This window comes from Tamandua tetradactyla, chromosome 18 (genome assembly GCF_023851605.1).
Source record: "Tamandua tetradactyla isolate mTamTet1 chromosome 18, mTamTet1.pri, whole genome shotgun sequence".
Classification (NCBI taxonomy): Eukaryota; Metazoa; Chordata; class Mammalia; order Pilosa; family Myrmecophagidae; genus Tamandua; species Tamandua tetradactyla.
This window is the reverse complement of record NC_135344.1, coordinates 49485195-49499421: the sequence shown is the minus strand read 5'-3', so window position 1 is coordinate 49499421 and position 14227 is coordinate 49485195. Positions and strand designations below refer to the sequence as shown.

The 14227-nt window shown below is 40.8% G+C and overlaps 1 protein-coding gene across 1 annotated transcript in view; it reads left to right on the top strand.

Moving 5' to 3' along the window:
- ASXL3 (ASXL transcriptional regulator 3) overlaps positions 1-7644 on the top strand; it is a 167148-nt gene extending 159504 nt beyond the window's left edge. The window contains exon 13 of the mRNA XM_077135674.1: positions 1852-7644. Within this exon, the coding sequence (XP_076991789.1) occupies positions 1852-5565 (3714 nt within the window). The 3' untranslated portion in view covers positions 5566-7644. The remainder of the gene's footprint in view (positions 1-1851) is intronic.
- Positions 7645-14227: the final 6583 nt, after the last annotated feature.

Sequence of the window (14227 nt, the reverse complement as noted above, 5' to 3'; positions counted from 1 at the left end):
TGGAATATCTCCTTTTTGGATATGACTTTTCTTTACAAGGTTGACTTTTTAAAGTATGGTTGCAGTTATTCTTTTTAATAAGACAGGCCTATTAAATATCATTCTAGAGATGGCAAAGATGAACGTGCAGCTCCAGTTAAAACCCACTATGCATTTTGATTTCTGAAGCAATAGAAATAAAATAGAATAGAAAAAATATAAATAAATAAATAATATATAACATAAATATAACATACATTTTATGGGAAATATTTTTAAACACATCAGTCTAATGTCTTTATCAGAAGCTTATTTGAAAAATTAAATGCACCTCAATGATGGATGGATGGAGAGAGAAATACCATAATGTATTCGATACTTGTTTGGCTTTTTGAGTTCTTAATTACATCTAGTTTTAATTTTTTGAAATGTTTTTAGATTATTAGACTAAAGGAAATATTTTAAAGAAAAAAAATTGAATCCCCCTCACTAAATTGACCTTTTCTTGGAAGGCTTTGGATCAGAAGAGAGACCTCACAAGCAGTTTGAAAGTGGGAAATGAGATAGCTCAGGACGATAATTTCATCTGTCAAAATCTCAAAGCAAAATTCTAAATTGCTGTAATCCTGCAGTGTGTGTCAAGTGATTGTAACGTAAATATCCCTGTGTTAAGAGGAGAGATACATGTTCTCTAGGGAAAGCTATTTTCTAGGAAGAAAAACAAAAAGACATAGTACATGTAAACAGTGCTGAATTGGGAGTCCAGAGACTGTCAGTCACTGATTACAAGACCTAACAGCAGACAGCTTTACCTGTACAGACGCCATTGTTTTCCAACTGTAAATGAAGGTTTTAAACTAGATCCTTTGGGCTCTACAAATCTGTGGCCCTAAGAATACTGTTAGTGCTAAAAGCATCCCAGATGCTCCTGTGGGAACTGGTTTGGTTGCTGTATTTTGTGCCTCCTTTCTTAGGGCCATGAGTTTTATGAGCATGACTCTGAGGTCTCTCAATTAAGTTATCTAGGTAAACTGTGGATTGGGGCATTTACCTAACTGAGCAGATGATGGATGACCAATATCAAAAGAAACTGGACAACCCACACCTTTTTTTTTTTGCAGGCAGAAAATCAGAGTGGCCCTTGCTTTTATGAAAGCTTAATGATAATAAAATCCCTTTAGCAAGCAGAGTCTCATTCCATCTTTATAGCAGTCCTGTGAAAGAAATAGACCAGAAACAACTAATCTCATTTTACAACTGAGTTTACAAACTTTTATGGCGTGCTTTTATATATGTGTAAGGCAGCATGCTCGGTGATATGGGAATACATAAAAGCCGCAGTCTCTGGCTTGGAGAGGTAATTTGAGAAATTGAGGTACGGGGTGATTTGCCCAGGATCACAAAGCCCCTTTGTGTGAAGCGAGGTTGAAACTTCTAGCCTCCTGATTTCTTGGCCAGAGCTTTTCAATTTGGGTCAAATTAAGAAAGATCAACTCAAGTTAGAGTTAAGGCTTCAGCTTTTGGTGACTGCAAGGAAGGCAATTTAAAAATTAAGCATCTCTGAGTCATTTCAGCTAACCTCATTTGAAGCATTACCTTTGCTTCCATTTATATATGGCAGTAAGAAGATCCTTCATCACTATGCCAAGCGAAGTCGCCTGTTGAAGCTTCTGTAATTAAAGATGTGATTTTCACATTCTGGCTGCATTTATCGGGGCTGCATGCCATGAAGGCCCCTCAGGGATTGAGGGGTGATTCGTTCCCGAGTGTGAGAGAACTCAGCTAGTCCTTTCCCTTGCATGTCGTGTTCTCCGTGCCGCCTGGGTGATGATGTATGAACCGCTGTATCTTTCCGTTCTCCTCTCCCTTTAGATCCAGCTTTCCAAAATCGGGCCACCTTTTATTATCAAGAGCCAACCGGTGTCCAAACCTGAGTCCCGGGTGTCCGCTAGCACGCCGGGCAGCGGCGGAAGGAACACGGGGGCGCGGACCCTCGCCGACATCAAGGCCCGGGCCCAGCAAGCGAGAGCCCAGCGCGAGGCCGCCGCCGCCGCCGCCGTCGCCGCCGCCGCCAGCATCGTCCCGGGAGCCATGGGCAGCCCGGCCGAGGGCGGCAAGGCACGAACCCTGGCCCATATCAAGGAGCAGACCAAGGCAAAGCTCTTCGCCAAGCATCAGGCCCGAGCCCACCTCTTCCAGACCCCCAAAGAGGCCCGGTTGCCTCAGCTCAGCGCAAAGGAAGGGTCCCCAAACCTAGAAGTCCCTTCTCTACCTGAAGCGAAAATTGAAGGTTCCCCTGGTGTCATCATCGTTAATCCGAACTGCAGGTCTCCTAGCAACAAGTCCGCACACCTCCGGGAGACCGCCGCTGTGCTCCAGCAGGCTCTTCACCCGGCTCAACTTCCGGAAACTGCCACTGACTTATCTGTGCATAGCTCCGATGAAAATGTACCTGTGTCGCACTTGCCTGAGAAAATTGTTTCATCTACCTCTTCGGAAAATAGCAGCATGCCCGTGCTTTTTAATAAAAATTCTGTCCCTGGGTCTGTCTGTGGCACTGCTATGTCGGGAGCAATTAAAGAACCTCCCTTTGTGAGCTCTGTTGATAAGTCCTCTGTTCTGATGTCTGTTGAGAGTGCAAACACCACCGTTTCTGCTGGTAGCATAAGCATGTTGAAGACCATCCAGGGGACTAATGCTCCGTGCGTAGAAATTGTACCAAAATGTGTTGAGAACACTCCAGTTCCCGCCGCTCCCGAGGGCTCAGGCGTATTGAGCTCCCTGGATGACAAGCAGGTGCTTCTCTCAAGCAGTCCTGCTAGGAACCTTATCTCCAGTCAGTACACCTCTGTGCCACCTCCCTCCATCGGGAATAGTTTGCCAAACCATCTCTCCACTAGCTCTGTCTTGATCCCCCCAACGGGAATGAACAACAGATTTCCTTCTGAGAAGATAGCCATGCCTGGCAGTGAAGAGCAGGCCACCACGTCCACGGCCACCAGTGTGAGAGCAGCTCTTGGCTGCACAGAGGCAGTCGTGGTCGCTGACTCACTAGTTTCACGCCCACCTGTTGCACTGTTTACTGGAACCATGCTACCCAGAAACTCTTACGAGAGTCCTTCCCAGTCAAGTGCTGAAAGCTTGGAGAAAAATCCCGGGCCTCAAAGCAGGGCAGATACTTCTGGAAAACCTCAGCAGCCGCCCGGGGGCTTTGCACCAGCAGCCATAAACAGATCGATCCCATGTAAAGTCATCGTCGACCACAGCACCACGCTCACCTCCAGTTTGTCCCTGACGGTCTCCATGGAAAGCTCGGAAGCCAGCTTAGACCTCCAGGGCAGGCTGGTGAGGACGGATGCATCAGTCCAGCCCATGGCGTGTCCCCAGGTGTCTGTTATTAGCCGGCCGGAGCCAGTTGCCAGTGAAGGCATAGATCATGGTTCTAGTTTCCTTGCTGCCTCCGCAGCCAAACAAGACAGTAAAGCATTACAGGCCTCCTGCACGAGTCGCCGAGAATTACCCCTGGTGATTCCAGATGAGTTGAGTGAGGCGGCTGCACCTAGTCATAGCTTTGCTGAGCAGCCACATAGCTCAACGACTTTCAAAAGTGAAGCTGATACAACCTGTAGCAATCAGTATAATCCAGGTAACCGCATTTGCTGGAATGAGGATGCAGTGAGGAACACAGGGCAGGCTCAGGTGAGCCACTCGGGGCCGAGTAAGCAAAAGGAATATCTAGAACAGAACTGCCCAACGACTGTCAAAACCGAACACACCAACTTCCCCCACATACCAGAACTTCACCCCAGGAATCTTATAACAAACGTCACTCTTCCTGTCAAATCTGAACCTCACGAAGCGGACAAAGGCTTTAGAATGGACACTGAAGAATTCACTGGCCCTGAGCTGCCTCCTCCTGCTGCAGAGGCAGCCTCCAGTGTGCAACAGACACAGAGCACAAAGGCTTCCACCTCCAGTCCCATGGAAGAGGCAATTTCCTTGGCTTCAGATACTCTGAAAAGAGTGTCTAGTGCAGGGACCTCCAGCTGCCGTTTGTCATCTGTGGAGGCGAACAATCCTCTCGTGACACAGTTACTTCAGGGTAACCTGCCTTTGGAAAAAGTGTTGCCACAGCCCAGACTGGGTGCCAGGCTGGAAATTAACAGGCTTCCTCTGCCTCTTCAAACTACCTCAGCGGGTAAAGCAGCGTCGGAGAGGAACATGGTCGAGATGCCATCCAGCTCTCCAAATCCAGATGGTAAGGGCTACTTGGCAGGGACCCTTGCCCCATTACAGATGAGAAAGCGAGAAAACCACCCCAAAAAGAGAGTCGCCAGGACCATCGGGGAACACACCCAAGTGAAATGCGAACCAGGGAAGTTGTTGGTGGACCCTGATGTGAAAGGGGTACATTGTGTCATCAGCTCCGGCATGAATCAGCTCGGGCACAGCCAGCCCTTTAAGCAAGAATGGCTGAGCAAGCACTCCGTGCAGAGCAGAATTGCTCACAGCCCCGAGGTGAAGCAGCAGAAGCGGCTGCTCCCCTCGTGTAGCTTCCAGCAGAACCTATTTCATGTTGACAAGAATGGCGGCTTCCACCCGGAACCCGTTGCCTCACACAGGCAGCAGTTTTACCAAATGCCTGTGGCTGCGAGGGGCCCCATTCCCACTGCAGCTCTCTTACAGGCCTCTTCCAAGACCCCAGCGGGCTGCAACGCATTCGCCTTCAACAGGCAGATAGAACAGAAAGGTTTGGGAGAGGTCAGTCTTTCTTCAGCACCTCACCAGCTACGGTTAGCCAACATGGTATCCCCCAACATACCCGGGAAAGAAGGCGATGACATGGGAGGCACGGCACACGCCATGACGAACAAAGCACTGGTACATCCTCCACCTCCACCGCCACCCCCTCCGCCTCCACCCTTGGCTCTTCCCCCCCCTCCCCCCCCACCCCCTCCACTACCTCCACCTCTCCCTAATGCGGAAGTCCCTTCAGAGCAGAAACAACCCCCGGTTACCATGGAAACCACTAAAAGACTCAGTTGGCCACAGTCCTCCAGCATATGTAGCAATATAAAATCGGAACCTCTTTCTTTTGAGGAAGGTTTAAGCAGCAGCTGTGAACTGGGCATGAAACAAGTTCCCTATGACCAGAATGAAATGAAAGAACAGTTGAAAGCATTTGCGCTGAAAAATGCAGATTTCTCTTCCTATTTGCTTTCTGAGCCACAAAAGCCTTTTACCCAATTAGCTGCTCAGAAAATGCAGGTGCAGCAACAGCAGCAGCTCTGTGGAAATTATCCAACAATACACTTTGGTAGCACGAGCTTCAAAAGGGCAGCATCTGCAATTGAAAAGTCCATTGGGATTTTGGGAAGTGGCTCCAACCCTGCCGCGGTCCTGCCCGCCCAGAATTCTCAGATGCCCGCTCAGAACTTTGCCGACAGCAGCAACGCGGACAAATTGGAACTGAAATGCTCTTGCCGGCTGAAAGCCATGATTGTGTGCAAAGGCTGCGGCGCCTTCTGCCACGACGACTGCATAGGGCCTTCAAAACTCTGTGTAGCTTGCCTGGTGGTACGATAAGAGCTGAGTGAAAGATGCAGTATCCCTTTTCATCACGGAAAAGCCAAACCGCATCAGCAGCAACAAATTGAATAACTGGGCGTTTTATATCATACTAATTTATTTTGCTATGGAACAGGTAATCTGTTCTCTATGAGATTACTAGTCTTGCATTTCTCGTAAAGGAGAGGATGCATCCCAGCTGAATGGCTCAGCAGCATGTCTTTTGCATATTTAAGTTGCCATTCGTTCCCCAGAAGCTTTGAAAAGTTTCTGTCCCGTGTATATGCAGGTCACTGTCCCATCCTCCCCCCCAAACACACCCCCCACCATGGGATGTAGATAGGCAAAAGGAAATTTTTAATTACTTTATAATAAGAAGAAATGCAGATGTAGAAAGAATGGCAAATGTGATTTTAAGGTGGTTTTGCATTCTTCTATGGATCAGCCATTACAGTAAGACTTTTCACAATTGACTCTCCTGGACCAACATTTACCATAATGATTAAATCATATTTGAAAAAGGGAATCTAATTTAAATATGTGATTCCTTGTCTTTACTCATATCTTTACAAAAGATACATTAAAGGAGGTATGCTGTTAATGAAATCCACTGTCCTTATTATTCTCTTCTTCCCTATTTACCCTTCACAGAGGCAATGGCAGAATATCTTGATCTGTCTTAGAATCAGAGAAAAATGTGTCTTACGCCTGAAATTGCAGCATGGGCCTCCAGTCCCGTCATTTGGTTCTGGCCCTTTGCCACCTGATGATGTAAGATCAGCTGGCCAATGCAGAGGAGTGGGCCCCAGGTTGTTGGAGCTTCATGTGTGGCTTTTAGGAGCAAGTATGGGAAACAAATGCCCTAAATTAAAAAGTTACAAAGTAAAATGCGTTATGTGCAAACACATACATGGGTTGATAATGTAAATATTAGTCCATTCTACTCACTCGAATACAATTACTAGATATTAAAATGTGCGGGGGGGGGGGGAATAATCATAGCCCTTTCTTAATGACCCCAGTGCACTCTGGCTTGTGACTGCAGAGATTGGCCATCTCGTAAAGTGTCATTGATGATAAAAGGGACTGCAGAAGGCTGAAGTCTTGACATTCTTTTGAACAATTTGCTCCTCATGACTTGTGATCTGTTTAAATATATTTGACTCTGAAACAGCCTTAATTTCAAAAACTGTTTTAGGTATGGCATATTTTACATTTTTGTCCTCAGGTGATTTTAATACATTCTTCATATTGGGGGTAGAGTGGAGCTGCCTTTGCAAAAGGGATACTGCATCTTACAGTTATCTTCAGTGTTTATCCAGTAAATTCTGTGTTGAGTATTTTAGCTACATTCCATGTACTTTGCCACCATCATCCTGCAGAACAGCTGTAGTTCAGGAAGGCTCTGTTCCCTAAAGCAAGTTCAAAAGCACATGCATATTATGGAAAGGTGAAAGAAAATAAAACCATGCCCTTTTCACTTCAGATTATAGAGCACAAAATGTGGAGTGCCATTAATCCATTGATTGATTGTGGCTGTAGAATAAAAACAAAAGCATGGGGGAAAATCATCTGTGTCCGGGGTGAGAATGACAGATATTTTCCAATGGGATCATCCTAATCAACATCAACCTTTTAACATTCCTTTAAAATACGTCTTAAAAGTTAACTGGAATGAGCAGAAATTACATTCCTGGGGTGGGGTGGGGGGACTTGAGATTTAAAAATAATAATCAACTATGGTATATGTATTTTCTCCATATTTATTGTTGTGACGTTGCCAAATTTCTTTAGGTGATAGAGACATCATTTTCATTAACTAATTGCTGATTCTGAAAGATACTTTAACTTTAAAAAGAGAAAAAGAAAGAAAAGGCCTGCCTCTGTGGCTGTGATCTGGTGCTTCAATCCCATCACTTCTGTTTTTCATCTTAAAATTAACAACAAAAAAATTACCATTGAGAAACTAAGCAATGCACTTAACCAGCCCTTCCCGAAGAATTCAGCATTTATCCCAGCAGATCCTTAGTTAACTCTGCGTGCCAGGTTGTATTTGGATGTCTTTTTTTTTTTTCTTTCTTTTTTTTTTTTTTATATATATCAGTGGTGTCTTTATGGTCTGCTTGTCTCTGTTATCATCTTGATTCAGAAGATCGTGCTGTCGCCCTACAACGGGGCACCTAAAAAATATTGGCACTTGTGTGCCAATTTCTTCTTCCAAATTTGGTTGCCATTGTACCAGTGTCAGATACTGTCCACACCAGCAGATTGAAAATACCACATGAGTAACTGACACGGTGTTGGAAGAAACTTCTTCAGTCCATGGAAGCTTTGCACTCTGCATGTGAGAGGCACATGAGGCTGATATGACACTGAGCTCATTATCAGCTCCATCTTTGTTGAATACTGCCTGCAAGTTGCTTACTGGGGATCAAGAAAGTGTCCTTCTGTATGTTTTGATATTTCATCTAACAGGTTTGGAGAGTCAATTGATGATGGTACATGGATCCTATCACCCAGCTATGAAGAGAGCATTAAAGTAAAAACATTTTTTGTGCCCTTGCTCTTTTTTGCCCCAGTTCAGGTTCTTAATGTTCTCACATGGTTTTATCATTGAAAATTTAATATCTCTGGGCTAAAAAAAGTAGTGGAAAGGAAGAAAAATGAAGTAAAATGTAAATCAGATACTCTCTAGGTGTCCATTTAATATGTATACAAAAGCCAATACATTTTTAATTAGCCTAATAGGTTCTTAGTTTCTGATTTCCACAGGTGTCTGCCTATGTGCAAATGGAGTGAGTGTGTTATTTACTACATAGTTATTGTGGTGTAATGTGCAAAATTTAATGTGTGCATTATCCTGATTATTGGACACATATCCCTATCAGGAATAGAACTTGCACATGTAACGTATTTTTTTTTTTTTTGAGTCTCAAAAGGATGCATTTCCCGAAGTAGCACTTTTGGAGCAGGGGAAGGAAGAAAACTGCTATACCCCAGTCCCCCTCCTATATGATATGCATATGCCTGAGGTGTATAAAGACATTTAGATAGTTCATGGGCATGTTAATAAGAGTGTTCTGATGCAAATTCGTTTTCAAAATGAAAATATTTTTCCTTCCCCAAAGTGAGAATAGGAGAAATTTTGGTGAACTGAGCACCATCCTTATAATATTACCCTGCTAAGGTCTGATTTGAAGTAAAAAAAAAAAAAAAAAAAAGGTAAGAAAGAAAGAAAGAAACCTATGAGGTTGAGCCTTTTTGCTATAAAGACTTTGTAGTGGTATGTGTTTCTGGGATGAGCTATAGAGGGTTGAGTTGATTCCTGGGCCTTGCCTGTTCTTACTCAGTTAAAAATAAACATACAAAAAGAAACAGTCTGGTACATATGGTGCTTTATAATGCAGTCAAGAGTAAGACTCCTTGATGCCGCGCTGCAGCCCCATTTCCTGTACAAATGCTCGCATGGTTTCAGAGGAGGAGATCACCATGGCCTCTGGTTTCCCTGTTGCTCCATGCGGTGGAAAAGTCCCAGGTTATAGAAGCTTGGAGCCAAGCTCAGGGTCGCATCCTCTCTCCAGCGTTGAGGCCCAGCACCACGTTAGCTGGCTGGTGGGAAGTTCCCCGCTGAAGGAGCAGAGCTCAGAGTCAAGTGTCCATCAGTGTTTCCAGAGAACAATGTGAAGAGTCCTAGGAAAGGAACTCATCAGACTGTCAGGGGCCTATATAGCCAAAATGCCACTGAACATAAGAATCCCGTCGTCTTCGGTCCTCATGCTTTGTTACTGTAAAACGATCAAGAAAGCATTTTTACTATAATTTAAAGGAGCTGCTTTTTTTTTTTATAGCACATACTATTTCGCTATGTACTATATTTGATAGTTGCAGAATAATTTAGATTGTAGAAAAGCCTTGGTGTATCTGTACTGTTCATGAATGTTTCAAAGAAAGTGCTTTACTCGGTTGCCATAATTTTCTTATACTGCTGTATTTTCCCCTCTGCTTCATGGAAATCTAATCTGACTCATATTTTCAGTACAATTTTGTTTTGTTTGTAAATGCATTTGTGTTTTTGTTTTTGTTTTTGTTTTGTTTTGGTCAGTATTCTGAATGTTTACATCTGTTTGACATTAGCCATTTAATGCCTTTTTTAAAGGCTGTATTACTCTTACAGTGTAACAGCAAAATGTGAAATCAACCCAAATGTAACATGCATGACAAACACAGGGCGGAGGCCCTGAACCTACATAGACATTTTATATCCGCAAACAAAAAGTAAAACCCTCCTTCAGTCCTCTACCAAAGAATATATTATTCCCACAGGAAAACTCAGAAAAGGTGTGTAAACTCCTCAGAAGGGGGAGCAGTTGATTCAGTAAGACTGCTACAATTTAATACTGTTATGCTTGCTTTGATACCTGACTAAATGTGACTGAGTGCAACAAGCATTTTAAAATTTTTTAGACAGTGTTTTGTTTAGAATTCAGGGATCATGCATTCTTTAATGGTGCTGTTTGTTTTTTATTTCTTCTTTTCTATAAAGAAAGAAAGTGTTGCCTACAAAGTGACTGCTCACAATACCATAAGTTAAACGAAATGTTTGTCTCTTCATGTTTCTCTGTTTTGCCCTTTCTCAAAGTAACAATTTGGGTTTCAATATTAAAATATTCTGAAGAAAATAAAGAAATTGAACATGAAATAATTGTCATTTTTAAAATTTGTTATGAAAGGAAGTAATTTATATACAATGTACAATGCACAGTATTACATTGAAAAAATTAAGAAAAAATGATAGGGAAAATGTGAGCCTTATAGTGGTAAATTACCTCTTTTTTTTTTTTTGTATGGTGAACTGTCAACCATGTCAGTTATAACTGTTGCTAAAACAGGAAAACAAAAGCAAGACATCTTTGAAATTAACTCTGGGCTGTGTTTATTGTATTAAGATGTATTTGGACCTTTTGTTTTATAAAGATCTTATTCTTTATACTAAAAAGAATTCCTATCAAGTATAAAATTAACCATTTTTAATTTTAACTTTCAAAATGAACAGTACAGAAAATGATTTTTTAAAAGAAGTTCTTGGGTCAATTTTTTAAAAATCCTATGTTCAATATTATAACTAGAGTTTCTTGAAAATAATACTGTGAATCACTAGAATAAAATTGCCTCGGTTATATTTACATAGGCTAAAGATATGCATATCTTTTCAGTAAGATGAATCAGAAAACATTAAACAATTGTTAGCTCTGACTTTTAACTGTTTTCATCTACACAGAAAATGTGGTCTTCAGCCACCAGATGGCGAAAGAGGATGTTTACTTTTGGAGGAGGAAAAAAAAGATCCAAACAGATGCTTCTTCCTTCTCCAAAAACTAAATTAAATGATAATAAAAGGAGAAGCGTATTCAAGTAAGTCAATGAAGATGACTATTTCTAAGTTTCATTAAATTAGTTTCACCACAACGATGACATTCCTTTACTGCTACTTTTTCCTAATATTTACAAAATGCCTTCTTAATTTTATTTAGTGTTACAGATTATTTTACATTGTTTTCATTACACTACTCTATGGGTATCATCCACGCCAAAATTGGTTAAATAAAACAGAAGAATCTAGCATTCTTTAATCTGATATTTATTGAAACTGTTTGAATGCTCTGTTTTGTCATTTAATTTGCATAAAATGCGTGCAATTATGCATTTTTTGTATGATTTACAGCTATTCTTAATATAATACTTGGTCTGAATTTGAATAACAATCTCTCTTAGGATCTAAAGTATGTATTTGTCTCTATCATAGCACTTATCTAAGAAGAAAAAAAGATTCATTCAGTGATTTTTCCATTTCACATGGAGACTTCATTATAATCAAAACTAACTGTATCATTTAGCCAGGAGAGTGCTTGATACAAAATAGTTGGACTACTTTGTACAGATGACAATTGAATAGTGTTACTCAAAAGTGTTTCCACTGCATAAACTTATTTTCGTACTTGAGGAATAGGTCACCTAGACTTAATATTCCAAGCACAGAGCACACACAGTTTTTCACAAAGATACGCAAAAATGAAAACTTGGAATAATCAAATGTCACAGCTGATCTGGAAATCTAAATTGAGTGATGAACCTCATTGTCTTTCTTACAGAAACTTTAATCCAAGTTGCTGGTGCAATTAATTATTACATTCTCAATTACTTGAGAAGATCAGCTGCTTTTATAAAGCAAAGCCTGAATTTTTAGCTGTTCTTTTAAAAATAATCAGCATTCAGGTTTTGCAGGTATATTAAATAATATCCCCTTGTGATGCCTGACGATAAGTAGAACTGATACTAAAAGTATTTAGCAATCTGGTAAAGCATCAACCAGTCAGAGCATACGGTAGTCAAATTGAGATTTCTGCATTCAGCCACTGAAGACTGACTGAACGTCAGTCCTATAAGTGAAGGCTCTCCCTGAATCTCCTTTTGTGAATAGTGAGGATTTATACTTAGTACACTCCCTGCATTTAGGTGAAAGTTTGTTTCTGAGGTGAAGTTAAAATTTCCATCTACAGTCATTATTTTGTTGAAGACATCTATTACAGTTGGTTTAATGTTTAGCTTTAACCCAAACCAATTGTCCAAAATTTTTCCATTTTCCCTTTTTTTTCCAAATGCACTGATCAGTGAATGAACATTACAAATAGCAACTTAATCAAAGAATGAGAACCCCAGCTGCTGGAAAACAGCTGGCCTCTTGGGAACCCTTAAATGTCATCTCTTTTCTGTGGGCTTGTTACAGAGTCTTCAAGTTATAAGCTTGCAAATGGGAAATGTTTCGTCTTTGATCCAAACGTAATTTCTCTAATTTCAAATTTTGGTTTTCATCTTGGGAAAACACTGTACTCAAATATCCTCATTCCTTGAAGATGAGGAGACTTGGAGGGATGCAGAGTGCTGCCTTATGGCTCTGCTTTCCTTGATTCATCTGACTTCAGGATCTACTTCTGGGATGCTATATTATCTACCAGACCCAGGAAAGCATGTTGCCCTTGATGACAATGGCAACCACATGGGATTCTCCTGAATGTTCTCTCCCCAGTAGATGTTACAACATTTACAACGTCATGCCCATTTATATAGAAAGAAACAGCATAGTTTCTTAGTGTAACATAAACTTCCTTTATGAATTAGTTGAAATCTCAAAATGTAGAATTGAAAGTCTTGGTGTAGAGTGGGGACAGTTCTCCATGATGGCTTCTCAGTGGAAGCCACTAAGACATTTTATACCCCTTCTTCCCTTAACATGTTGGTTCAGTGTGGATTTTTTTTTAGTACAATGCATTTTTTTGGTAAAACAATCTTCGTATCTCCAAGGAAAAAAAACCTATGGAAAAGTTAGCACCTTAAAAAGAAATATTCAACAATTTAAAAAATGACTACATTTAGAGTAAGACTCTAAGGCTAACTTACTACCTCTAATCTATCACTTACCTAATTTCCTCACTGCCAGAGTGCTTGTTCAGCACATATCACACACTTTCTGATCATCAGAGGAGATTGGTAGCAGCTAGTTTCAACATTCATATTTTTTCATACTTTGATATTGGAGAGAGGTTCTTTATGGAAATTTTTCTGTTCAAAAAGTAGATTAGGCTTTGCCTGGCAAAAAATAAATAAAACAAAAAACTAGAAAACAAAAAAACAAACAAAAACTGGGAATAATCAGAATATCATTTACTATAATCCCAGTTTTCTAATTTTGATTCAGTAATAAATCATTTCCAAGTCTGTAGCCTTCATGACTTGAATATGGAGGAGATATTATCTTCTCTTCTTCTAGAAAAACTTTCAGAGATTTAATTATATGTTATACCAAATATGGCAGTATCCCAGATTCTGTGCTGAAGAGTCAGACTTTGTTAAAAAAAAATAAATAAACATTTATTAAATGCTCTACACTGAGTACTGCAAAGCATTTCCCAGATATGAATTATCTTAATTATCTTTAGAAAAGGTTTATTAGGTAGGTGCTAATATTATATCCATATAATAAACGAGGAACATGAGGCTTAGGGAGTTTAATAACTTGCCTAAGAACACACAGCTAATAAGGATTTTAGGTAAGTAGGAGATCTGGGGTATAAAGGGTTTTCAGATTCCAAAGGCCACCCTCTTATACAGGATGCAGTAGCTGGTAGCCAGATTCTGCTAGGTATTTTCTAAGAACATTCTAAGGATTCCCAACCTTGAAATAAATTATAGGCTAGAGGGAAAGGTAGTAATTTCAATTTGATGTGAAATGAGGATTGCCAAGACAAGTAAAAGGTTCAGTGGGGAAGGGAGCAACCAAGAACCAAGTGGGTAAAAAAAAATTACACTTCTCTCTGGAGGAGAATGCAAACTCCAAAGAAGCATCAATTTCCCACTCCTGATACAGTTTTTAAGAGACATCCACCAGGAAAGCATGTGTTTCCCTTGCAGCGTTCCAGTCATTTTCATGAAATGGGGTTCTTCAATAAGGAAACCATCCTTCCTGATGATGATCTCTTCCGGGTATATAATCCTTAATGCATTTCAAAGCTCTGTCTGTCCCCAAGCCCTTCTTTCACAATCAAGGGATTTGCCTTGGTGTAAGTAATGTTAATAATTGATTTTGTAAATGTCAATAACGTATTAAAAAGGTGTTTGTGGTGCC